The following is a 26,829-nucleotide window of genomic DNA, read 5'->3' as shown; positions in this document are numbered from 1 at the left end:
CTTTGTCAAACCCAATTTTGGACTTGCGGGAGTTTACGTGCAGGCCAGCATCTGTAAGGCAGCCTAGTATCTGTCGTAGGTCCAGCATGTGTTGTTCCCATGAACTGCTATAAATCACGATATCGTCTAGATAAGCGGCTGCACATGCTTGATGCTTTTGTAGCACGGTGTTCATGAGCCTTTGGAACGTTGCTGGTGCTCCGTGCAGGCCGAATGGCAATACAGTGAATTCATATAGGCCATCCGGGGTGACGAAGGCCGTTTTCTTTCTATCCTGTTCTCGTAGGGGGACCTGCCAGTATCCTTTTGTTAGGTCTAGGGTACTGATAAACTGGGCATCTCCTAACCGTTCTATCAGTTCGTCCACCCTGGGGATAGGATAAGCGTCAAAGGTGGATATTTTATTTAACGCTCGAAAATCCATACAAAACCTCGAGGAGCCATCCGGCTTGGGGACAAGGACAATGGGAGAACACCAATCGCTCTTCGACGGCCTTATAACTCCCAGTTGTAACATGTCCTGTACCTCCTTCCGGATGGCGTCCCTTCGGGCAGCAGGAATGCGATATGGACGCAGTGTTACTTTTTTTCCAGGTTCCGTCTCTATGGCGTGTTCTGTAAGGGAAGTCTTTCCAGGTATGTCTGAGAAGGTGGATGCGAACTCTTTGAACACTATGTCTAGATCCTTCTTTTGAGCACAGGTCAGGGCAGGATTAATCACGAGGTGTTCCCTCGTGGTTGTCTCCTCAGTGATAGAGGAGGCGAATCTGATAGAGGGGGGGGGGGTGGCCCAATCCATTTTTTTAGTAAATTGATATGGAAGCATTCTGTTTTCCGACCATTCATCTGTAAACGGTATGTGGTTTGTCCTATCGTCTCGACTACGTGAAAAGGTCCTGACCACTCGGTTTTGGTTTTGCCTAGGCTGGAGGGTATCTTTACCAATGCCCAGTCTCCCTGATTTAGATACCTCCATTTTTTTCCCTTATCATAAAAAGTCTTTTGTTTGCGTTGACTTTTTTCGAGGTTTGAGTAGGCTAGGTCTCGGAGCTTCCCTTATTTCGCACAGAGATTACGGGTATAGTCGAGGAAGTGGGTAGAGTCCTCCTTCTCCTGTCGCTCCCATGCCTCTTTGGTCATTTCCAAGAGAGACCTGGGCTGTCTTCCATACAACATTTGGAAGGACGAACAACCCAGGCTACTCTGGACCTGACTCCTTAGGACATAGAGGGCTAAAGGAAGCAGGCGATCCCACTCTCTTCCTTCGACTGTTAGCATTTTACGAAGCATTCGTTTTAAGGACCCGTTGTATCTCTCCACTAAGCCGTCCGTCTGTGGGTGGTACACAGAGGTCTTGATATGTTTAATGTTTAGAGTCATACATACTTCCTTCATTAATTTAGAAACGAAGGGGGATCCTTGATCCGTTAGGATCTCTTTCGGAAACCCAACTCTAGAAAACAGTTCTATTAAGCAAGTGGCTATGGCTGCGGTGGTTGGGGACCTCAAGGAAAAAGCTTCGGGGTATCTTGTGGAGTAGTCCACTACCACTAGGGCGTACACGTGCCCCTTCTTTGTTCGGGGGAGGGGTCCTATTAAATTCATCCCGATCCGGTTGAAGGGGGTCCCTATTATGGGTAGTGGCTGCAAGGGTACAGCCGGGGGTTTGTACGCACTCTGGCGTTGACAGGTGTCACATTGTTGGCAATAGGTGCGTAGATCCTGATAGACCCCTGGCCAATAGAAGAACCTTTGGACGGCCTGTGTTGCTTTCTCTGCTTCCTGGTGTCCTGCCGTTAGGTGGGAATGTGCGTAGAAGAGTATCTGCTCCCTGAACTCTGAGGGGACCAAAAGTTGGGGATCTGAGGTTTTGTCCTTTACTCTATACAGCAACCCCTCTTTGACTAGGAAGTAAGGGGGAGGGGGAGGGGTCTGGTGTTCTGTGACCCCGGCATCCCACGCATGTCTAAGGGTGCTGTCGTTTTCCTGTGAGATTTTAAAGCTCTTATCGATAACCCAGGGTTCGGAACTAACCAAGGCGGATGCTACCGGCGTCCTATTATCTGGCTTTGGCTCAGTCTGCTCTATCTGGCGCTTAGTGATGCTTTGGAAGAGGGTCAGGAAGTGTGTGTTGTCTGTTCCAATTATTAGTTCTTCCGGTAAATCACCCATGACCCCCACCCTGAGAGTGTGCGGGGTTCCCCCTTCTACTGTGAGCGACACGGTGGCTACCGGGTATGTTTTTACGTCCCCATGGACGCATCGGATATGCACAACAGCCCCGGGAATGAGATCCTGGGGTTGTACTAAGTCCCTCAGGATGACAGACTGCTTGCAACCAGAGTCCAACAAGGCGTTTATGCGGTACCCGTTGATACTAGCACTTACATAAAAGGCTGGTCCCATCTCCGCTGTGCACAGCACGGCTCTAGGGGCGTATCCAATGTCCATAGGCTCCTCTGTGGGTTTGTTGTGGGGGCAGGCTCTTGCTATATGGCCCCATCCCCCACAGTCAAAACATTGTGGACCCTTAGTGGGAAGGACTTCTATAGACTTGGGTCGGCTCCTAGGGGGTTCGAGTGGTCGTCGGCTGACAGGTCTAACGAATTTCCCCGGTATTGGTCGATACCCTTTGTCTGCATCTCCTGTGCCTGTTTTCGGTTGGGCTCGGGCGAAAGTGGCAGCCATCTCCATGGCCTCCTTCGTGCTTAAGTTTGCATGTTGTCGCAACCACCGTTGCGTGGGGTATGGCAGATCGTCCAAGAATTGCTCCAGAAATATCTTGTCCAAGATTTCCTCCTTGGAACATTCGTCTGGTTTAAGCCACTTATCTGCCGCGAACTTCAAGCGATAAAACAGCGTCTTCGGGTTTTCACCCGGCTGGGGTTTATCTTTTCGGAAGCGTAGCCGATAGGCCTCCTCGTCCAACCCCAGGTGATCCAATATGATCTTCTTTATTTCGCCATAGGACGTGGTGCCAGTGGGGTTGGTGACTTGATAAGCCGCTTGGGCTTCCCCTGTTAGCAGCGGGGCGAGGAAAAACGGCCACTTTTCAGGGGGCCAGTTGCAGGCCCTTGCAGCTCTTTCGAAGTTTGTGAGATAGGCGTCAGGATCGTCCCCTTGCACGAACTTCTGTAGCGCCACCCCTGCGGGACCATGGTGTGCGATACGGGTCACGGGGTGGGGACTGGTCACTTGCTCGGTCGCAAACTTCTGCAGCCCCTCTAGCTGGGCGGTCACGGTGTTGGTAAAGACCTCTCGGTCTGCCTGTGCTGACGTCAGCTGTCTTTCTAGGGCCCATCCCAGCTTGTCTTGGGCCTGTACAATATGTTGAATGAGGGCATCCATTACTATCAATGGAGAGGGAAATTCCCGGGTTTCGGCACCAAATGTCACGGGTTCGCTTGAGCGGGTGTGAAATGCCCCAATAATGAAGAAGGTAAGGTAGGGTTGGTTTTCTTTTATTCAAGTTTCCGTGAACAACATGAAACCCCGGAGGGTCACTCAGTCCGTCTATCACTCAGGATACTCCGTGATGGGTTGCCTCCGATAGTATCAGGTGCTCAGCTCTCGTATCCGTAGGGGGTTGTCTGGTCTATACCACTGGCCGGCTCAGAGTTCTCCCGGGCGTCTGCTCCGTAAGGTTGGCGGCGTCCACGGTGATCTCCCCACATAAAAGGGAACGAACAAATACAGAGCGTCAGGGTATTTGTTTACTGGAGTAAGGTGGGGGGTCCCAGGGCAGGGGAGTGAGGAAAGGGGGTCACCTTGTGACTAGTGTAACCACAGCATTCACGGTGCTAGGGGGTGAGGTGCTCCTGTAAGGTGGGTAAGACTGAGGCTAGGGCTTAACGTTCGCTCCCCAGGCAGACCTCCCGACCCAACCCGCTACGCGGCTCCGTACCTGCGAGAGCCACACCTCTCCTGAGGGGTGGCTGGGCGAGGCGCCGGACCGTTGGCCTCCTGGCTCTCCTACTGTCGGCTGTAGACTGCAGGTCCGGGACCGGTGGACAGACTCGTCTGCTTCTCTTCTCCTTCGATACGTGTTTTCTTCTCTCTCCTTCTCATCCGGGTTTCTCGTAGCTCCTTGTCCTTCCTCCCTTTTTCTGTCGTCATCCGGCTTCCTGATTGGCTCCGCGTCTTCGTCATCGAAGGAGGAGGCGTTGTTGTCAAAGGGCTGTTGCCAGTTACAGGGGACGCTGCTCCCTGCCTCTTCTTCTGTCGGCCAGTCGTTACTTTTGACGCTATGCAGACCTGCCTGAGAGAGGGAAGACAGTGCACAGTGGTCAGTGGTGGGTGTCCACCAGTTCAGGGGATCCGTTTCGGGCTTGAGGGTTTGTTGACGGGTGTCCCGGGGTTCCTGGTTACAATCATGGACTGGCAACTCAGAGCACCGGGGCTGGGAGACTTCTTCTGTGACGTGGTGACTACATTGTATAGAGATATCTCTAAAACAAAGTTGGTTACCGGCAGGTAAACCGAACCGTTCCCCGTCCTGTCAGGCGTCAGGCAAGGCTGTCTGCTCTCCCCTCTTCTGTTCATCTGCGTGATTCAACTCCTCGCCGAACGCATAAGACAGAACAGGAACATCGGAGAAGTGATAGCCCCAGTCTTCTGCGTGGACGGACCATCTGTGAGAGAACTGGAGAGGATTTGTATTGAGTTTGGAAAGACGTCAAGAGTGAAGATCAACAGCGCCAAGTTGGAAACCCTACTCAGCGGACACTTGACCCCCACTAGAGACCCACTGCCATTCCCCATCAAGTAGGACTTCCTCAAGATCCTTGGAGTCTGGTTTGGTGGAGAATGTGCAGTGGAGAAGACATGGGAAGAGAGAATGGCGAAGACGAGGTGGAAGTTGGAACTCTGGAGCCTCCGAAAGCTGACGATCGAAGGGAAGTCTTTGGTCCTGCAGAACGAGACCCTGCCAGGGTTCCAGTACGTCACTCAAGTGTGGCCTGTGCAGACCAAAATGGCCAAGGCCATCACAACAATGATCTTCTACTTCAGCAGGCGCTCGAAGATAGACAGAGTGAAGAGGGCGGTGATGTTCAAGACAAGAAAGGCAAGAGAGTGCCAGACATCGCCACCATCCTGAGGGGAATCTTCGTGTGCTACTGCGTGAGGAACACCCTGAGGACCGAAAATGAGAGGCATGTTGGCTCTCTGATGGCACGCTTCTTCCTGTTGCCAACGTGGAGGCGCCTCGGATGGACAGAGTGGGTGAGCGATGTTCTGTACAACTGGGAGAACCCATGGGTCTACAAGGAAGTGGAGAGGTTTGTGAAGGAGTTCGGGTTGGAGGCTGCCGTCCCGCCACATGAACACCGAAACTTGTCCAACGCCAGATACGAGCAAAGGACATCACTGAACCCATCAGCGCCCTCCCCTCTGCCACAGCAGACCACATGTGGAGACATGTCGCATCCAAGCGCCTGATGAACCAGCACACAGACATCGCCTGGATGGCCATCCAAGGAGGACTTCCCGTGAGAGCCTTCATGCATGCAAGAGGACTCAACCGATACAGGTACTGCCCGAGAGGGTGCACCATGGACGAGATGACATACCATCTCTTTTGTAAGGTCACATACGCACAGGACCTGCTGAAGGCCCTAGGAACGGAGCTTAGGGCCTGAATACCTACTTCAAGTATAGTTTGTTCCCAGGGGCACGTGCGCTAGATGACCTCCAGGGCTGCTGGAAGCTCCTGCGCTGTTTTAAAGATGTTCTTCTGTTTTCCAGAAACCGCCTGGTAGTAGGAGGCATTGATTCTGGTGTGCCATAAAATGATCCACAGCCGCTGGACGGATCAGATGAAGACGACAACAGATGGCCCAAAGGGGTCCCTTTGTACCCTTACAAGGGGGGGGGGCTGGCGGGGCCACTAACCTGTTTTTGTCCAGTTTCATATAACCCAGGAACCAGGTGGCGACAGGGGAGAGGAGAAGGCGGATGAAGACAGGTGGAGTAAATGTAGTTATTTACTACATGTATTTGACTAACGTGACCTTTTCCCTTTTACAGGTAAAAGGTCAATCAGATAGCTTGTGTACTTGTTGCCAAGTTTGTTACCAACATCTGACGAATAAATAGGGTGTTCTGGAAGGTGATGATTGATGTATCTGAAATAGAAACGATACCCTGACAAGGAAACAAAATAGATAAAAAATACAACCTACCCATAATGCATTGCATGCAAGACAGTACCACAGTACATTCAATATATACAATTAGTAGCTTTGAAATGTGACAACATTTTTATCACATTAATTCCGGATTAGGTTGTACTCTATTTGGAGCTGATGAAGGGACATTTATAGAAGGTCCAATATAAATGTGAAACATGTTAGCGAGTAAAGTAACCACTGCCAACCTTGTTTAGGATCAAGTGAGTGTCCTGTCTGAAGGCCTTTAAGAAAATAGTGTCTCGAGACTGTAATTAAAACATAGGGCGTAACAACACATGTAATAGGGGATGTCCTCATGGGAGGTTACAAAAAGAGACAGGGCGGTACTATGGAGGGACTACAAAACCTAATGACCAATGAAAAGCAACCATTTATAAAGGACAGGGACAGGAGCCAATTAAAAAGTTGGGCGGGAAGTAGGTGGAGCTTTATGCACATATCTTGAATACAGCATGTCTCAAAGAGACAGCGCAGGCGCTGCCTAGGCGAGATCTACAAAAAAAGTCCAAAGGACTGGACGAAACAAATGTTAGCTGAATCATCTGTTATTTATCATCACTTGGCTACATCATCTGCTAATTGTCATTACTGGAATAACTGTATTGACTGTGTGACTGTATAAGGAATACGTAAAAAAAAAAAACTATCTATCACGTTAAACGAAGCCAGGATTTTTCATAGAGGGAATGTTTAAGGATTGAAAACTGTTTAGTGTATTTTGCTATAATCACATCACATAGGGCGTCCGTGTGATAAATTGATTTGCTCATCTGTACATTGAGTGCTCCACTATTAATTTTTGATATGGTTGCAAAACAATGTTCAGTTTGATAAAGTAAGGCATATGAACATCAAATGAATTTGTCAAGATTAGGGAAGGTGCCATCAATAAAATATTAACTCAAAACATTTTCATCGATCTCATGAAGTTCCATAAATATGAATTCATAATTGGACAACAGCTTCACAAACATTACAGGATATACTGAAATGGGGCATACAGGATTTTGTCTCACCATTGTAAAACAGCTTTCCAGAGTCAAGTAAGACCTTGTTTTATTTTCTGATTGGGCTACAATAAATAATTATGCTCTTTATATCATCTGAATTAAACCAAATTAAATAGACAGTGAGGGAAAGGGATTAGTAGTCTGCACAATAAATATTCCAGTTTAGTTGAATGTAATCGCAAGGAATGATACATTTTCTGACATTCTGTAACTTAATGTAATTTCCGGAAGCCTAATATTTAGATCAGCGGGAAAAATTGAATTTAAAGGATTTTAGGCCAAACGCCACTAGACTTTTAAAAAGGGAATCCATTACCTGGTTCAGGTGCTCCTCCAATGAGAGGATAAGATGCGGCATTGCTGCTAACAGAGGATGTAACTGCATGCTGTGCTCTCCAAGCCGAAGGATAGGGTGCTAAATGAGACAAAAGTTCAATTGAATAAAAAACGACTGTTAGACTTAATACATACTTACCAATGTCACTCTTTATAGAGCACTCTCACATGTGCATGTGTATGTAAACACACGCATATACAGGCACACACAAATGTATCCATGCAGATACTGGGGCGGGGGCCTTATAGTGGGGAAAATCTGACTTGACTTCAGAGATTTCTCGATCCCCAGTAATAATGTGACTTAGCTGAGATCACACTCTACATCCCTATTTTCACTTATACCATAAATAAACATATTTTTTAACTTTTTATTAAGTAACAGAATAGTAACAAATGTGGCTAAGTGAGTAATTGGAGCCTTCTTCAACATGGTTGGGAGGAGCAAGAGTGGCACCTGGAGTTCATGGCTTTCTACTAAACACTAGAGTGCACTAGAACTGGTTTCTCTATTGAGCCAGTTGTAAATAAAATAGCAACTATACCTGAGGTTGGTGTTCGTATCAACCTAACTTTAGGAAAATGCCCAGCGACATGCAGAATCCTCTTACAAATAGCTGTTCAATCAAGGACATCAATCTCAGTCAGATTTTTGGAGCCAGCCAAGATATAATGATCCCATTCTCACTCTCTGGTTTTCAATAATACAAATCTAGGTTTCCCTAATTGGATGTATATTAATAACCTTAGAGTTACAGACTTACTACTTCAATTATGATCCCTTTTGTAGTCATTGTTCATCAGATGATTAAAAAGTACCAATTTCTTTTGCTAAAAGAGGCCCTGGGGACGCTGGAGCCAGCAATGTGACAAGATGGCAACACATTTGTTGAGCTCCTGACAAGGCTTTTATTTCCAGCTGTGTCTGATTTCCCTAAGGCGCTGTGTGACATGCCCAATACTGCTTCCTGGAAAACAGAACTGACAGGGGCACACATAAGCAGAGACCAGGGCAGAGCAGTACAGCCAATTGCGCGGCGATAGTCTTCAGGGGCTCACAGTGGATATGGGCATCACCGTGCAGATTGATGGAAGCAAACATTGGCTATCTCTGGCACCCAACCCCATGTGTGGGCGACGGGATGGAGTAGGGAGAAGAGAAGCTTTGGATGAGGTGCATCCTGGAGGATGTCGGAGCCGATAACAGTGATGTGTGTTCTCCTTTATCATTAAGGGAAGACCTCATTCTTCTTTACTCTTGGGGTTTGTGAGGTCTAGGTGGGAGGTTCTCTCCTGTAAACCTTCCCATCCTGGTGGTCTTTAAGCAGAAAAGGAGTTGGGTAAGGCTAGCATATTGAATACCTCTTAAAACCTGCCCTGGTGTAGGAGTTCTGGACTTAAGTTGGGGAACTTTAGCTTAAGTTGTCACTGGCTGGACAACAGGCAACAACTGACTGTGTAGAGGAAGATTCAACAGTGATGCATCCTATTCTGATTGGGCCCTAATTTATGCAAGCCCTCATCCTCCTAATAAAACCAGATCCATCCCCTTTCCATAGATCTACTGAGTCCCTATTTCAAGGCTGCACGTCTGTATAAAGGAGCCCAGAATGCAGGAATGACAAAAAGGATTGCCTGGAGTCTCAAATAGGAAACCATCTCCACGGATCAGGGACATGAAGTGAGCATTTGGCAAGGGAACTATGAGAAAAAGAAACTTAAAGCTGGTGACCCATAAGGCAAAATGACAGACTAGGTTGAGGTGGCCCACAGCAGGACAGACAGTTTGCCCCAATGTATCTTACATGGCCAAACAGACGTCTGCAGATGGGTTTACCCGTTCACAAGGGGACTCACAGCTTTGCTGGGTGAACAAATCTCAGAAACATTGTGTTTTCATATATTGAGTCAGCAAGGGTATTTCCAAGAAAATTAAACGAAAATGAGAAAATAGTTGTCTAGTGATGTCATAACTCTCGGGTTGCTCGGGATGTGGAGCATCTAGGATATCCTGAGGAGCATGTCCCAGAGGTAACTCAACTGGAGAGGGTATGCAGAAACCAAAATTAAGACTGTTGACATTACAAGCCTGACTATGATGTCTGTGGGACCGCCACAGTCAGGCTGTCGGTGGCGGTCCCAATGCAATCCAGCCCATAGGATCCGACCGCCGCATTAGGATGCAGGCGGTCGGAACTCGACTGGTGTGGGAAAGACCGCCGCGCCCGAAAGGATCAAGGATCCCATCAGTGCAGCGGTCAGACTCATATTTCCTACAATGGGGCGGTGCCTGCTCAGGCACCACCGAAGCATTTAGGATGTCCGTTTAGGCCGGCTGTTTCATGGCGGTGAAAAAAGGGAGGCAGAAAGTGACTTTGTGGGCGCCTACGGACCCTGTGCCCCCATTAACATCCCTGCACCATGTAGCAGGCACCGCATGGTGCCTGCCACATAGTGCAGGGATGTTTTAAATGTGGTTTTTTTGTATTGCGGCATGTGGTGCAGCCCGCAGCACACGCCCCAATACCAAATATACACATTGCGACCGTCGTAAAGGTGGTCACATCGTACTGTGGCCAGCGGAACATTCGACTCCTAGCTCGGCGGTCCCTCTTCCGCGTCGGTGTCGACATCGTAATCAGGCCCTTTGGTTTGGTTTCTTGATGAACAAATCATCTGCATGACGCAATTAAATAACATAGCTGATTCAGTAGTTGATTACATGGATAAAGATTACTTCTTGTGTCCATTTGTTTCGACTCACATGCATATATAGTCTGGCTTTGCTTAGAAAATATAGTTAACTGCAGCATTTATTGGAAAATGTAGAGGCTACTATTACTATAGTCAAAACAGAGGTAAACACTCATTAACATTATACTTACTCTTTTCTATACATCTATAATTGCATGACGTTTGCACAGCCCGTGCATGTATTACCCTTAGGAATGACATATGTATAAGCTTGTATATGGCAACACGAAGCATAATTGTCTATAAAATTAATTAAAATATGTTTTAAAAAATCGTCTGTTTTTAATTTTCCCTATATTGAATCATTGAGTCACCGTGGATATAATGCTAGTATCACTCTAAGAACTATCTCATTTGGAATGGGTGCTATTGGAAGCAATTTCATTAATTAGGTATTTTGCACAAACCCAGTTCGTTTGTATGTGATTTTTCTTGAAAATACTCTCACCTAATGAACACAGGTAATCCTAAAACAGACTCTCGCCCCAGTAGTGATGAATGCCCTCATCACTTGCTAACCTCATGCATCAACGCCCAGAGTGCACAATATTAAATATTCTTTAACAGGAAAAAGTTGTATTTTGTTTATGGTAATGGCAGAGAATTAAATGGCACTTCTTTTTGAGACTAGTAAAATCAACACTCACTTTGGTGTGTGGATAAATAGTGTTAGGCGATATTTTAAAGAGCTGAATTAGATATATTCCTGGTGACATCATCAGTGTAGTTATAGTTGAGGCAGAGTCTCCATAGGAAAGGCATTTTTAGGTTGCAGGTTACCAGACAACATGGCTGTCTGGTTTGCTATAGACATCTTAGGGATGTTCAGAAAGTTGACATAGAAATACATTCCACGAGTTGCTTACCATTTGTGGTGTGTAACTCATTTTTAAGCTTTCTATTTTCTGGCTTTATCTGCTTTAGACTGTCCAGCTCGAGTTCTCCCTCCCATTGCCCAAACCTTGTTTACTGTATTCTTCCACAAACTCACTTGGTGTGAAAAGACCTTTAAATCTTGTTCTTATCTTATCACATTTGCTGGGCATTCAAAGACAGAGGTTAAATATCAGGCTATATCTTCCAGGAAGCTTGGTGTTTATTTTTCTTACTCTGACTTCAAAGTGAGAGGATTTGTGTGACAATAATGTTAGTTTTCGAGGGTCTGCTTGCGAAAGGTTGTACAGGTGTTATTTTTTTTCTAGCACACAACAACATTTAAATGTCTGTAAATGAACTGTGCTGATGATCAAATCAATACATTAGGATTTTGCATTTTCACACATTATAATTTGTGTGCTGTATACTTTTATCAGTAAAACTGTATGTGAGTCAAAAATAAAGGTAATTTCAATTGAAGATGTGCTGTCTGTTATGGCAGTAGGCTAACATACCACACATAATCCCTGCTACACCACCCCACTCTACTCTGCACACTCCAAGCCACTGCACTCTAATCTGCACCACTTCACACTATGCCACCACACTCTTCTCTGCACCACTTCACTCTACACCTCTCTACTTTACTCAACACCACTTCACTTGACTCTATGCCAATGTACTCTATCCTACACTACTCTACTATGTCACTCTACTCCGTGCAGCCCTACTTTGCAACAGTGCATTCTATGCCACTGCACTCTATGCCAATGCACTCTACACCACTTTACTCAAAACTAATGCACTCCATGCCAATCTATTCTGCTGCTAATCACTCTACAGCACTATACTCTACGCCACTCTATTCCTCTCTGGATCACTGCACTCTATGCCACTCTGCACCAATGCACTCTACACCACTGCTCTCTAAGCCACTCTACTCTGCATCACTGCACTCTACAGCACTCTATTTTGCACCTACACTCTACGCCAATGCACTCCACGCCACTCTACTATACACCACGGCCCTCTATGACAGTATACTCTGCAACACTGCACTCTCTGCCACTCTATTTTATGCAACTCTATGCCACTGCACTCTACGCCAATCCACTGTATGCCACTCTAATCTACTCTGCACCACTGCACTCCACAAACTCGACTCTATACCACTGCAATCTACGCCACTGCACTCTACTCTGAAAAAGTCTACTCTGCAAACTGCAGTCTACGCCAATCTTTTGCTCTCTGTGCTACTACACACCACCACACTCCACGTCTTTCAACACCACACCACTGCACTCTACGCCAATGCACTCTACACCACTTTACTGAAAACCAATACACTCTACTCCACTGCACTCTATGTTAATATACTCTGCAGCACTGCACTGTATGCCACTATAGTCTAATCTATGCCACTGCACTCTACGCCACTCTCCTCTACACTATTTCACTCTACGTCACTTTACTCTGGACCACTGCACTCTACAATACTTTACTCTATGGCACTCTACTCTGCGCCATTCTAGTCTGAGCCACTCTACACTGCGCCACTTTGCTCTATGCCACTGCACTTTTCTCTACACCAGTCTAGACCACTCTTCTGTGCTTTATGCCACTCTATTCTTCTCTCTATTCTACTGTGCACCACTGCACTCTACCCCACTTCACTCTACGCCTCTCTACTCTATTCTGCATAGCTCTTCTCTATGCCAGTGTACTCGACTCCACTCCACCATGCATCAGTGCACTCTTTGCTACTGCAATTTACACCACTTCACCCCACTCCACTCTGCAACACTCCACTCCACTACTCTATATCACTCCACTCTACCCTGGAACACTCTACTCTACGCCTCTTAAGTCTACTCTGAAAAAAATCTACTCTATGCCACTGCACTCTATGCCACTGCACTTTACACCACCCTACTCTACTCTGTGCCACTACTCTATGCCACTGCACTCCGCCCTGCACCACTATACTCTACCCTGTACTACTCCACTCCACTTCCCTCTACTCTGAAACAGTCTACTCTACGCCACTGCACTCTACACCACTGCACTCTACGCCACCCTGATCCACTCCACACTACGCCACTGCACTCTATGCTACACCACTCTACTCGAAACCACTGCACTCTATGCCAATTCACTCTACATCACTTTACTTAAAACCAATACACCCTACGCCACTACTTTGGCAACTACTTTGCACCACTGCACTTTACACCACTATACTCTACAACATTCTACTCTATGCCACTGCACTCTATGCTCCTGCACGCTATGTCACTCTACACCATTGCTCTATCTGTCACTGCTCTCTACGCCACTCTATTCTACTCTGCACCACTGTACTCTACGTCACTGCTCTCTGCACCACTCTACACTGTTGCACTCTACACCACTCTACTTGACTGCACTCTATGCCACTGCACTCCATGGCACTCTACTGCACTCAACATCACTGTACTCTACGCCATTGCACTCTACTACACTCTGCCTGCTCCACTCTATGCCATTGTATTCTCCGCCACTGCACCACTCTACTCTTCGCCACTGCACTCTACACCACTCTACTAGACTCTGCGCACTCCTCTCCACGCCATTGTACACTACGCCACTACAATCTACTCTGCACCACTCTACTCTATGCCACTGCACGATATATCACTGAACTCTACGCCAATGCACTCTACACCAATTTACTAAAAACCAATGCTCTCTATGCCACTACACTCTATGCCAATCTACTCTGCACCACTGTACTTCATGCCACTTCACTCTGGCCAATCAACTACACTCTACCACACTTTACTCCACTCCACTCCACGATACTCCACTCTATGATGCTTTACTCTAATAAACCCTGCTAAACTGACATTCTACTTCACTCCACTCTACATCATGTTACTCCACTCTATGTCATTTTACGACACTACTCCACTCTACCCAACTCCACTCTATGACAATCTCCTCTGCTGTACACCACTCTACTTTACAACACCCAACTTCACTCTACGCATCACCCAATATGCCACTCCACACCACTCCAAAACACTCTATGCTACTCCATTCTACTCAACTCTGACACTGTGCTCCACTCTACACCACTCAACTCTATGCCCTTCCACTCTACGACACACTACGACCTCCACAACATTGTACGCTACTCCATGACACTCCACTCCCCTCCTCTCAACTCTACTGTACGCTAGTCCTCGCCACTCTATAACAATCCACTCTGCTCCACTATATGACACTCCACGGCACTCTCCTTTACCCTACTTACTTTTAGTGATGCTGAACAGCAGCCACCCTGGTGTACAACTTTGCTAAAACATACTGGCAAAACTAATATCTTTAATAGCAATATAGCTAATAGCAACTCTCTCCGGTACCATGAGTTACCGTTTGCTGCTATAATACTATTGCTGTTAAAATTGACGTGGGGGAATAATTTTAATCATTCTTGTGCTGCCAAAATACTATTGTTGCTAAATTGATTTGGGGGGAATACTTTTAATAATTCTTGTGCTTTCACTGTAATTTATTGTGTCATCTTAGGAGTGGAGGGCAGAGGCCGCTCTTATCAATTTTAACTGTGGCCTTGTTCAGAGCCACTTCCTGGCTGCCTCAATTTTTTACAGGAACAGCCATTTTGGAGTGCAGTCTAGTCATTCTGCATTGGTCCGGCCCGGTACATAAAGCACACAACGGTGTGGAGGCAATCTCCGCAACTCTCTACGCTACGGTATCGTGTGTTACTGTTAGCTGCTATTGATGCTAAAATTGACGTGAGGGAATACTTTTAATCATTCTTGTGTTGCTAAAATACTTCTGCTAATAAATTGATGAAGGGGGAATACTTTTAATCATTCTTGTGCTTTCACTGTATTTTATTGTGTTGTGTTGTTAGGGTTGGAGGGCAGGATCGTTCCTATCAATTTTAACTGCGGCCTTGTTCAGACCCACTTCCTGGTTGCCATAATTTCTGACTAGACCTGCCATTTTGGAGTGCGGTGTAGTCATTTTGCCTTTTCCGGCCCGGTACAAAAGGGACACCACGGTGCAGACATGCGCATCAGGAACGGCAAAGGCAAGCCCATCTGAATACAACTGCATCCCAATGTGACCAGGGGCCAGAGACCCTGCTCATTTTTAGGTCTCGTCTGACCCAGCGCATGCGCTGGTCTAGCGAGGCTTTTAGTGAGGGTCAAAAAATACTAACATGGCCAGCCTATAGCTACAGTGCATGTGCGCGGGCGCACGCTTGGGAGCAGAGGCGCCATATGGCAAACCTCATCATGCTCATTAGGCGCCCGCGATCACTTTCACTTTTGCCGGGGATCACTTTCGCGGTGCCCCTTTGATGTTCTCGTTCAAAGAACATCAAACATCAAAGAACATGTTGTTGTGTTAATGCTTTGCTGCACCCGTTTGACTTACAATGTGCTTTCTCTTTCTACAAACTCAATGTTTGTGTTCCTTTATTTTGATATGCTTTTAGTATTACTGTCACACACACAACCACAACCACACACACAACCACACACACAACCACAACCACACACACAACCACACGCACAACCACACCCACACACCCACAACCACACACATACAACCACAACCACACACACAACCACACATACAACCACACAACCACACACACACAACCACACACATTCACACAACCACATACACACCGAACCACACCCAAAACCACACACACACAACAACCACACAACCACACACACAACCACACCCAAAACCACACACACACAACAACCACACAACCACGCACAACCACACACACAACCACACACACGACCACACACACAACCCCACATACAACCACACACACAACCACACACACAACCACAACCACACACACAACCACACACACAACAGCACCCACAACCACACACACACAACCACACCCAACCACACAACCGCAACCACACACACAACCACACACACAACCAGAATCAACCATACCCAACCACACACACTAACACACACAACCACACACACACAACCACACACAACCACACATACAACCACACACACAACCACACACACACAACCACACAAACAACCACAAATGCACAACCACACCTACAACCACACCCACAATCACACACACACAACCGCAACCACACCCAACCACACCCACAACCACACACACACAACCACACACACACATCCACACACACAACCACAACCACACACACAACACACACAATCACAGACACACACAACCACACACACAAACCACACACACAACCACACACACAACCACACACACAACCACACACACAACCACACAAACAACCACACACAACCACACACAACCATACACACAACCACACACACACACACAACCATACAACCACACACACAACCACACGCACACAACCACAACCACACACACAACCACACACAACTACACACACAACCACACACACAGCCACACCCACACCGAACCACATCCACAACCACACACACAACCACACACACACACAACCACACACACACACAACAACCACACAACCACACACACAACCACACACACACAACCACACACAACCACACACACAACCCCACACACCCACGCACACAATCACAACCACCCACACAACCACAACCACACACAACCACACGCACAACCACACAACCACACCCACACACACAACCACACACACAACCACAAACAAGCACACACACAACCACACACAACCACACACAACCACACACACAAACACACCCAACCCCCCCACACACACACATACACAACCACACACAACCACACACAGCAACCATACAACCACACACACAACCACACACACACACAACCACACACACACAACCCCACACACAACCACACACACAGTCACACACAACCACACACACACATAACCACAACCTCCCACACAACCACAAACACAACCACACACACAACCACAACCACACGCACAACCACACACAACCACACACGCAACCACACACAACCACACACACAACCACAACCATACACACACAACCACACACACAGCCACACACACAAACACACACAACCACACACACACATAACCACACACAACCATACAAACAACCACACACAAACAATCACACATACACAACCACACCCACAACCACATACACACAACCACAACCACACACACAACCACAACCACACACACACAACCACCCATACAACCACACACACACCACACACAACCACAACCACACACACAACCACACACACAACCACAACCACACACACAACACACACAACCACACACACAACTACACACACAACCACAACCACACACACAACCACATACACGCCCAACCACACACACAACCACACACACACAACCACACAACCACACACAAGACCACACAACCCCACACACAACCACACACCCAACCACACACACACAACCCCACACACAACCACACACACAACCACACACACAACCACAACCACACACAACCACACAACCACACACCCAACCACACACACACAACCACACACAACCACACACACACAACCACAACCACACACACAACCACACACACAACCACAACCACACACAACCACAACCACACACACAACCACACACAACCATACACACAACCACACACACAACCACACACACACACAACCACACACACACAACCACACACACAACCACACACACAAACACAACCACACACACAACCACACACACACAACCACACACACACACAACCACATACACACACAACCACACACACACAACCACACACACACTGCCACACGCAACCACACATCCACACACACCCACAACCACACCTGCACCCACAACCACACTTACACACAACCACACACACAACCACACATACACAACCACAACCACACACACAACCACACACACAACCACACACACACAACCACACACAACCACAACCATACACACAACCACACACACAACCACACACTCAACCACACAGACAACCACAACCACACACACAACCACACCACACACAAAACCACACACAGAAACCACACACACACAACCACAACCACACACACACAACCACACACACACAACCACACACAACCACACAAACAACCACACACACAACCATAACAACACACACAACCACACACACACAACCACACACACACACACAACCACACAACACACAACCACAACCACACATACAACCACACATACAACCACACGCAGTCACACACACACAACCACACACACACAATCACACACACACAACCACACACACACACACAACCACCCACACAACCACCCACACAACCACCCACACAACCACCCACACAACTACACACACACAAGCACACACACAACCACACACACACATAACCACACACACACACACACACACAACCACACACACAATGACACACACACACAACCACACAACCACACACACAACCACACACACACACAACCACACACACAACCACACACAACTATACACACAACCACACACACAACCACACCCACAACCACACACACACAGAACCACAACCACACTAAACCACATCCACAACCACACACACACACACACACAACAACCACACAACCACACACATAACCACACACACAACCACACACACACACAACCACACACAACCACACACACACAACCACACACAACCACCCACACAACCACACACACAACCACAACCACACACACAACCACACGCACAACCACACAACCACACCCACAACCACATGCATAACCACACACACACACAACCACACACACAACCACACACAACCACACAACCACACACACAACCACACACACAACCACAACCACACACACAACCACACACACACACACACACAACAACCATACAACCACATACACAACCACACACACACAACCACACACACAACCCCACACACAACCCCACACAACCACAACCACCCACACACCCACACAACCCCACACACAACCACAACCACACACACAACCACAACCACATGCACAAACACACACACACAACCACACACACAACCACACACAACCACAAACACCCACACCCACACACACAACCACACACACAACCACACACAACCACACACAACCACACAAACAACCACACCCACACAACCACACCCACAACCACACACACACAACCACAACCACACACACAGAACCACACACACACATAACCACACACACAACCACACACACAACCACACACACACCACACACACAACCACACACACAACCACACACACGACCACACACACAACACACAACCACACACACAATCATATACACACAACCACGCACACAACCACAACCACACACACAACCACAACCACACACACGCTCAACCACACACACAACCACACACACACACACAACCACACACAACCACACAACCACACACAAGACCACACAACCACACACACAACCACACACACAACCACACACACAACCACACACAACCACACAACCACACACACAACCACACACACAATCACAACCACACACACACAACCACATACACCCAACCACAACCAGACACACAACCACAACCACACACACAACCACACACACAACCACAACCACACACACAACCACACACACAAACACAACCACACACACACAACCACACACACACAACCACATAAACACACAACCACACACACACACAACCACACACACACAACCACAATCACACACACTGCCACACCCAACCACACATCCACACACCCACCCACAACCACAGCTGCACCCACAACCGCACCCACACACAACCACACACACAACCACACACACACACAACCACACACAACCACAACCATACACACAACCACACACACACAACCACACACCCAACCACACACACAACCACATACACAACACACACAACCACAACCACACACACACACACAACCACACACACAACCACACACACAACCACACCACACACAAAACCACACACAGAAACCATACACACACACAACCAAACACACACAACCACATCCACACAACATCACACACACATCCACACACAACCACACACACAACCACACACACAACCACACACACACAACCACACACACAACCACAAACACACACAACCACAACCACACATACAACCACACATACAACCACACACAGCCACACACACAACCACACACACACACAACCACACACACAACCACACACAACCACACACACACACAACCACCCACACAACCACCCACACAACCACACAACCACCCACACAACCACCCACAACCACACACACAACCACACACACACACAACCACACACACACACAACCACACATCCACACATACACATAACCACACACACACACACACACAACCACACACACACAACCACACACAACCACACATCCACACACACACCCACAACCGCACCCACACCCACAACCACACCCACAGCCCCGATTAGACCCTTGGGGTTGATGCCGTAGCGAAGACTCATGGAGGGCCGCGGTGACGGATAATTCCTGGCAGCCAGTGGCGACCAGACGGACCCCATGGCTGACAGAGCGGGGCCATCTGAGCTCCGAAGACGGAACGGCAACGGACACGCTTGGCGCCCAGGTAAGGGGAAAGGCAGGAGGCCCGAGGGAGGAGGTGGCCTTCCGCTAGGGCAGCGGTGCCTCCAGGCAGAGGACCCCATCGGCTGCATTGCTGGTGGCAGCCGGGTCCGGCTTCCCCCGCTGGTGACAACGCGAGTGCCAAGACAGGGAGCCGCAAGAGGCCTGCAGAGAAGAAACAGGCGGTGCATGAGGCGGGAGACCCCCAAGTAAGGCACAGCGGCAGTGAGAAGTGGGAGGCCTGGGTGGGGCATCGTTCCCCATCAGAAGTGATAAAGCAGTGGCCAGTGGCAAAACCTCCACATCGGTGATTAGGGCTGGGATCCCCTTTCCTTTCCCCGGCACAGAGTGAAAGCCTGGGCAGAGGCCCCGTGGGGCCCATAAGAAGGCGGAGGACAGCAGATAAGGCGAGGGGCCCCATGAGGAGAAGAGGCCCACCAGTAAGAGCCGAGACATACCAACAGAGGAGCCCCAGGGCCACGGGCCCAGAGAAACCGCCCCCAGAGCATCTCACACCACTGGAGATATTGCCCCTTCCCCCTACAGTGGGACCCAGAACATTCCAGAAGGCCCAAAGGCCGCAGTGAACGGGACCTTGAGGGAGGGGGGTGGGCGCAAAATCCCACCGCACGGGAGGGGGCGACCGGAACAAACAGGGGGCAATGCAATTGCAGCGGCAGTGGAGGAACAGGGGCACAAAGTTGGCTGCAAGGGACGAGGGAGAAAGGCAACAGGTTTCGACATCCCACATGCGTAGACAGAGAGGCCAGCAGACCTCACGCACACAATCAGCAAGGGACACAACCGGCAAGAAGACAGCCCACAGAAAAACGAGCGGGGGACACCGCCAACTATCGCCCGGTGCATGCTGGATTGGTGGGGGCAGCGCATTTGCCGGGGCATGCAGGGAGATGGCCTCTGCTCACCCTAAGAAAGATCGCACGCTTAAGGACATGCTCACTCACCCCCCAACGGGTGCTGCAGAAGACCCTGGCCCACAATCAGAGCGGGCGAGGGATCCCCGACCAAATATATGTTGTTAAAATGCATGCAATACATCACATGCCATTACAACACGGTAGTTACAACGACCGCGTTGTTACATCGCATACCAGTACATCGCAAGTCGTTACAACGACTAGCTGTAGGGAGTGTGCTGGATTTAGGAATAGTATAACTTACTATTCCCACTCCAATTTGTGCAACAGCAGGGAAGGTGTTGAATTGTAGATCCAACACCTTCGGCACCCTACAGCAAGTCGTTGTAACGACTTGCAATGTAATAGTTCACGATGTAACAACACGGTCGTTGTAATGACTGCGTTGTAATGGCATGCGATGTATCGCATGCAAACTAAACGATGTCTCCCCCCCCAACCCGATCATCAAGGAGCCGGTCACACGCACTTTACTAGAAGCACTCTTCACCACCCTTAGAGAAGATCTCCAATCACTTAAGAAAGAGATTTCACAGTACATTAAAGAAATCCAGAGAGATGTTGACGATCTGGGGGATAAGTAGCAGAACTAGAGGACAAAGAGGGTGGCCGGGGAGAAGAGATAGAGGTGCTCCAACAGGAGGTCATAAGACTCCGAGAGCAACACATAGACTTACAATACCACCTGGAGTACTTAGAAAACAGGTCCCGGGGGAACAATGTCCGGATTAAGGGAGTGAAACCCAAAGCAGAAGGCAACTACATCTTTGAATACATTAGAGAACTGTTTCACCATGTCCTTGGAGGGACCCCAGACAAAGCCATCCAGATTGACCGGGCCCATCGTGTGGGCCCACCCAGGGCAAACTTGACAATCCCCCCGGACATTGCAGTTTGCGTACATGACTTCCAGGTTAAGGAAACAATTTTAGGCAAAGCTCGCACCCTACACCCCATTACCTTCCAGGGCCAATCCTCCACCTTCTTTCAAGACTTGGCTGCTCTCATGCTGCAAAAACGGATGGAGTTTCGCCCAGCTACTACCCACCTCCGTAGTCAGGGGATAGCTACTCATGGGGCCACCCTTCTCGCATAATCATCCGGAAAGATGGGAGATTTTACCAACTATGTTCCTTGATGGAGACCTGTCGAGTGCTGGGTCTAGACCCCCCGGGGGAGCTGCTGGACTGGGAGTCTCCCCCTCCTTCACAAAGAGAGAGGTCTACAAGCTGGCGAAGAATTGGGGGAAGCCGGGGTATGACCAAGTCAGACCCAGTGGAAATCGCAAAAGGCCGGCAAGCAGCATTGGAGGCGGTGCAGTCCATCTCCGCGACACAGAATGGCTCCTGATCCTTGAAGCACTACACATAACTTCAAAGAGAGTATGGGGGTGGGCGGCGGGTGGGAGAAGACAGGACCAACAGCCACAAGCAAGCCCCGGTACAAAGACCATCCAGTCTTGCATGGCTGTGGGACTATTTAGAACATTTGGTTTATGATTCATGTTATTCTTGTTATTTTGTTCTTTTTTTGTATTGTTCGGGGTAGGCACTTTCCTCACATGGGACACAATGTTTAATATCCGGATTGGCAGCAGCTTTAATAATGGTGACCTTCGCGGCCGCGGTGCTCCTGGGGCGCAGGTGGGGCGGGACCCACTGGACCACACACTATTTCCATGCCAGATGCATCCCTTAGAGTCCTCACGTTGAACGTGAGAGGCCTTAACAACCCGATTAAACGCAGGGCAGTCCTCTCCTACCTAGAGAACTCAGGGGCAGATATCTGTCTACTACAAGAGACTCACCTACTAGCAGGGCACTGTTTACGTCTCAGGTCCCGCACCTTTCCCCAACAATTCTTCTCATCATCTTCCTCTAAGGCAGCAGGAGTGGCCATACTGGTGGCGAGAACATTCCAGGGACGAGTGGAGATAAGGGTGGACGAAACCAGAGGCAGACTTCTCACATATCAATTCACCTGGGCGGGCAGGCCACTAGTGATAGGCACACTGTACGTTCCAAACAGAGGCCAGGAGGCGTTTTTACGAATATGTGACGTTACAACGCATGCCATTACATCGCATGCCGTTGCAACGTCAACTTTTACATCGACTTTCAGTCGGGGGAGCGCTGGAAGTTGCAATAGATTAATTTTCTATTCCAACTCCAGTGCGTGCAACAGTAGGGAAAGTGTTGGAGTTAAATCCAACACCTTCTACCCACTGCTGCACACCTTTTTCGTTGCACTGCCATGCGATGTAATGGCATGCGTTGCAACGGTTGCAAAGTAAAGGCTGTTTCCCTGTTTTTACACACAGCATTGGAAAGGGAAACAAAGACGGGCGACAAGTTAGTACTGATAGGATGGGATCTCATTCTCAACCTAGTGTTCAACAATACCCTAGTCAGATCAGCCCAGAGGCACGGGCAAGAGGAGCACTATCAGGGGAGGGGCACAAATATTTTTACTCCAACGCACACAAGACCTATACCAAACTAGATTACTTCCTGGGCACGAGGGAAATACGGACACACACAAACGCCACCGAAATACACCCGGCGGTGCTTTCAGTTCATGGGGCAGTCACGATTCCCTTATCCCTCCCACTGGCGAACCCTCATACTAGACAATGGCATCTGCGCGACACCCTACTACATCGCCTGGAGGTTAAGACACAGATTCAGCAGGCAATTCAAGGCTACTTAACACATAACGACACCCCAGAGGTCTCACCGGCCGTGCTGTGGGAGACGCTCAATGCAGTAATGCAGGAAGAAATGATCGCAATCTCAGTGGCAGACAACAAAGCTCGAAGGGAAAAGAGGGAGGACCTTACAGGGCAAATGAGGGAGTTGGAACAAATTCATCAGCGCACGGGTGCCCTTAGAGTATGGCGCCAGCTCTCTACCGCCCGCTCCCACTTGGCAGCCTTAGACTTAGACAGCGGAATATGCCACTCTCCACCTGGGACACTCCTTTTATGTAAGTGAGGACAGATGTGGCTGACCTCTAGTCAACAAGCTTCGCGCCAAAAGACTGGAACAGGATGTGCAGGAAATTCACACAGCAGATGGCGACCTCGTAACCGAGGTTACCAATGCATTCACAGAATTGTATTCACACTTATACACTGACCTACCCCTAGATCTTGAAGCTGGAGTCCGATGCCTACACCAGGCGCACATGACATCCCTTACCCCGGAACAGGCGGCCTCCCTAGACGAGGAGATTTGCATAGAGGAAGTCATCTCAGCCATCTCTAGGCTTCAACTTGCAAAGTCCCCGGGCCCAGACAGGTACACAGCAGCTTTCTACAAATCTTTCTGTCCCATTCTATCTCCCCTACTGGTGCCCCTATTCAACTCCTTCGCGGACCCAGGAGCAATCCCTGCCTCCATGTTGTCGGCCTTGATAATCGTCCTCCCCAAACCGGGAAAAGACAAATTCCATTGCAGCTCATATAGACCTATCTCCCTTTTAAACATAGATTTGAAATTGTTCACCAGCATATTAGCACATAGACTCAATACTTATATGCCCTTCTTGGTGGACCCTGACCAGGCAGGCTTTATTCCCCTAAGGCAAACCAGCAACAACACTAAGCGCATCCTGCACATCATTTAAAAAACCTCTCGTGCCAAGGGGGAATATGTGTTATTAGCAATCGACGTGAAGAAGGCCTTCGATAGGGTCCACTGGCCTTACCTCGAACAATTCCTTGCGCATTTTGGCTTTGGGGACAGGTGTAAAACTCGAATCCTCAATTACTATCGCGCTCCCATGGCGATGGTCAGGCTTAACGGCTGCACCTTACTGCCCTTCCCAATCCATAGAGGCACGCGCCAGGGTTGCCCTCTGTCCCCCTTGCTCTTCGCATTGTACATGGAGCCCTTGGTCCAGCAAATACGGGACCATCCCACGATTTCTGGGGTGAAATTCGGTAGCAACCACCACACCATCAGCCTGTACGCTGATGACGTCCTGGTGACTCTGGATAGACTGGCCACCACCCTGCCGGCTTTCTTGTCAAAGCTCGAGTCCTTCAGGGATGCCTCGGGCTTCAGGATCAATGTTGGGAAGTTTCAGGCGCTCAGCCTTTCCCTGCCGACCCAACTAGTGGAACATCTGGCAAGTCAGTACCCCATCCAATGGGCCAGTGATTAGATCCAGTACCTGGGAATCAGTATTGCCACGACCATAGAAGTGACGGAGATCACCAACTATCAATCCCTACAAAAGCAGATCCACAATGACCTTGCAAAATGGACACGCCTCCAGATTTATTCGCTGGTATGATAGCGGCCACCAAGATGACTCTTCTTCCCAAGATTATCTATCTTTTTCAAACGCTTCCTTTGCCTGCACCCCCAGGGTCGATAGCCAAACTTCAGTCAGAATTTTCACAGTTCATGTGGAAGGCAAGAAACTGTGGATGAAAAACACACTGAGCTACCTACCCCCGGAAATGGGGGGGTTGGGCATCCCCGACCTCTATCTTTACTACCAGGCAGTGGAACTACGTTATCTAGTTGAATGGAGTCGGGCTGAGTCCGAGAAACACTGGCTGTCCCAGGACAGTGCGGTGGTGTGGACCTCGCTTTGGAAGGTCCCCTTCTTGAGGAAGGGACACAGACCCAAGAATCTCTACTTGCCATGTGGGAGAAGGAATTGGGGAGGCCATTGAGTGCTAAAGAATAGGGCAAGATATCCTACAGAGCCAGACATACAGCTAGCAGTTGTGCCCTTACTGAAACTCTCACAAAAGTTGCCACGTACTAGTATTACACCCTGGCCAGACTGCATAGAGTTAAGCCCACTCAAAGCGCAAGCTACTGGCGGGGATGTGGGCAGAGGGGGACACTAATGCCAATCCTGTGGGAGTGCCCTCAAGTCCAACAGTATTAGGAGCAGGTGCTTGATGACATTGACAAGCACCTGCACACCCAACTACCACGCTTCTCATCATACGTACTTCTGGGTCTCCCAAATCCCCTGACCTACCTCCTGAAGTCCAGATGAGGGCAGCATGGCACTAGGAGCTGCTATCGAAAACATACTCAGCCACTGGGACACTCTACGGACGACTACACATAACA

At 48.7% G+C, this 26,829-nt stretch overlaps 1 protein-coding gene across 2 annotated transcripts in view; it reads right to left on the bottom strand.

Moving 5' to 3' along the window:
* CTBP1 (C-terminal binding protein 1) overlaps nt 1–26,829 on the bottom strand; it is a 2,306,313-nt gene that overhangs the window by 1,736,015 nt on the left and 543,469 nt on the right. For both annotated transcript variants that reach the window (XM_085642592.1, XM_085642594.1), the window contains exon 3: nt 7,518–7,616. In XM_085642592.1, the coding sequence (XP_085498718.1) occupies nt 7,518–7,616 (99 nt within the window). The remainder of the gene's footprint in view (nt 1–7,517; nt 7,617–26,829) is intronic.

This window comes from Triturus cristatus, chromosome 2_2 (assembly GCF_964204655.1).
Source record: "Triturus cristatus chromosome 2_2, aTriCri1.1, whole genome shotgun sequence".
NCBI classification, from domain to species: domain Eukaryota; kingdom Metazoa; phylum Chordata; class Amphibia; order Caudata; family Salamandridae; genus Triturus; species Triturus cristatus.
This window is presented reverse-complemented; position numbering and strand designations above follow the sequence as displayed.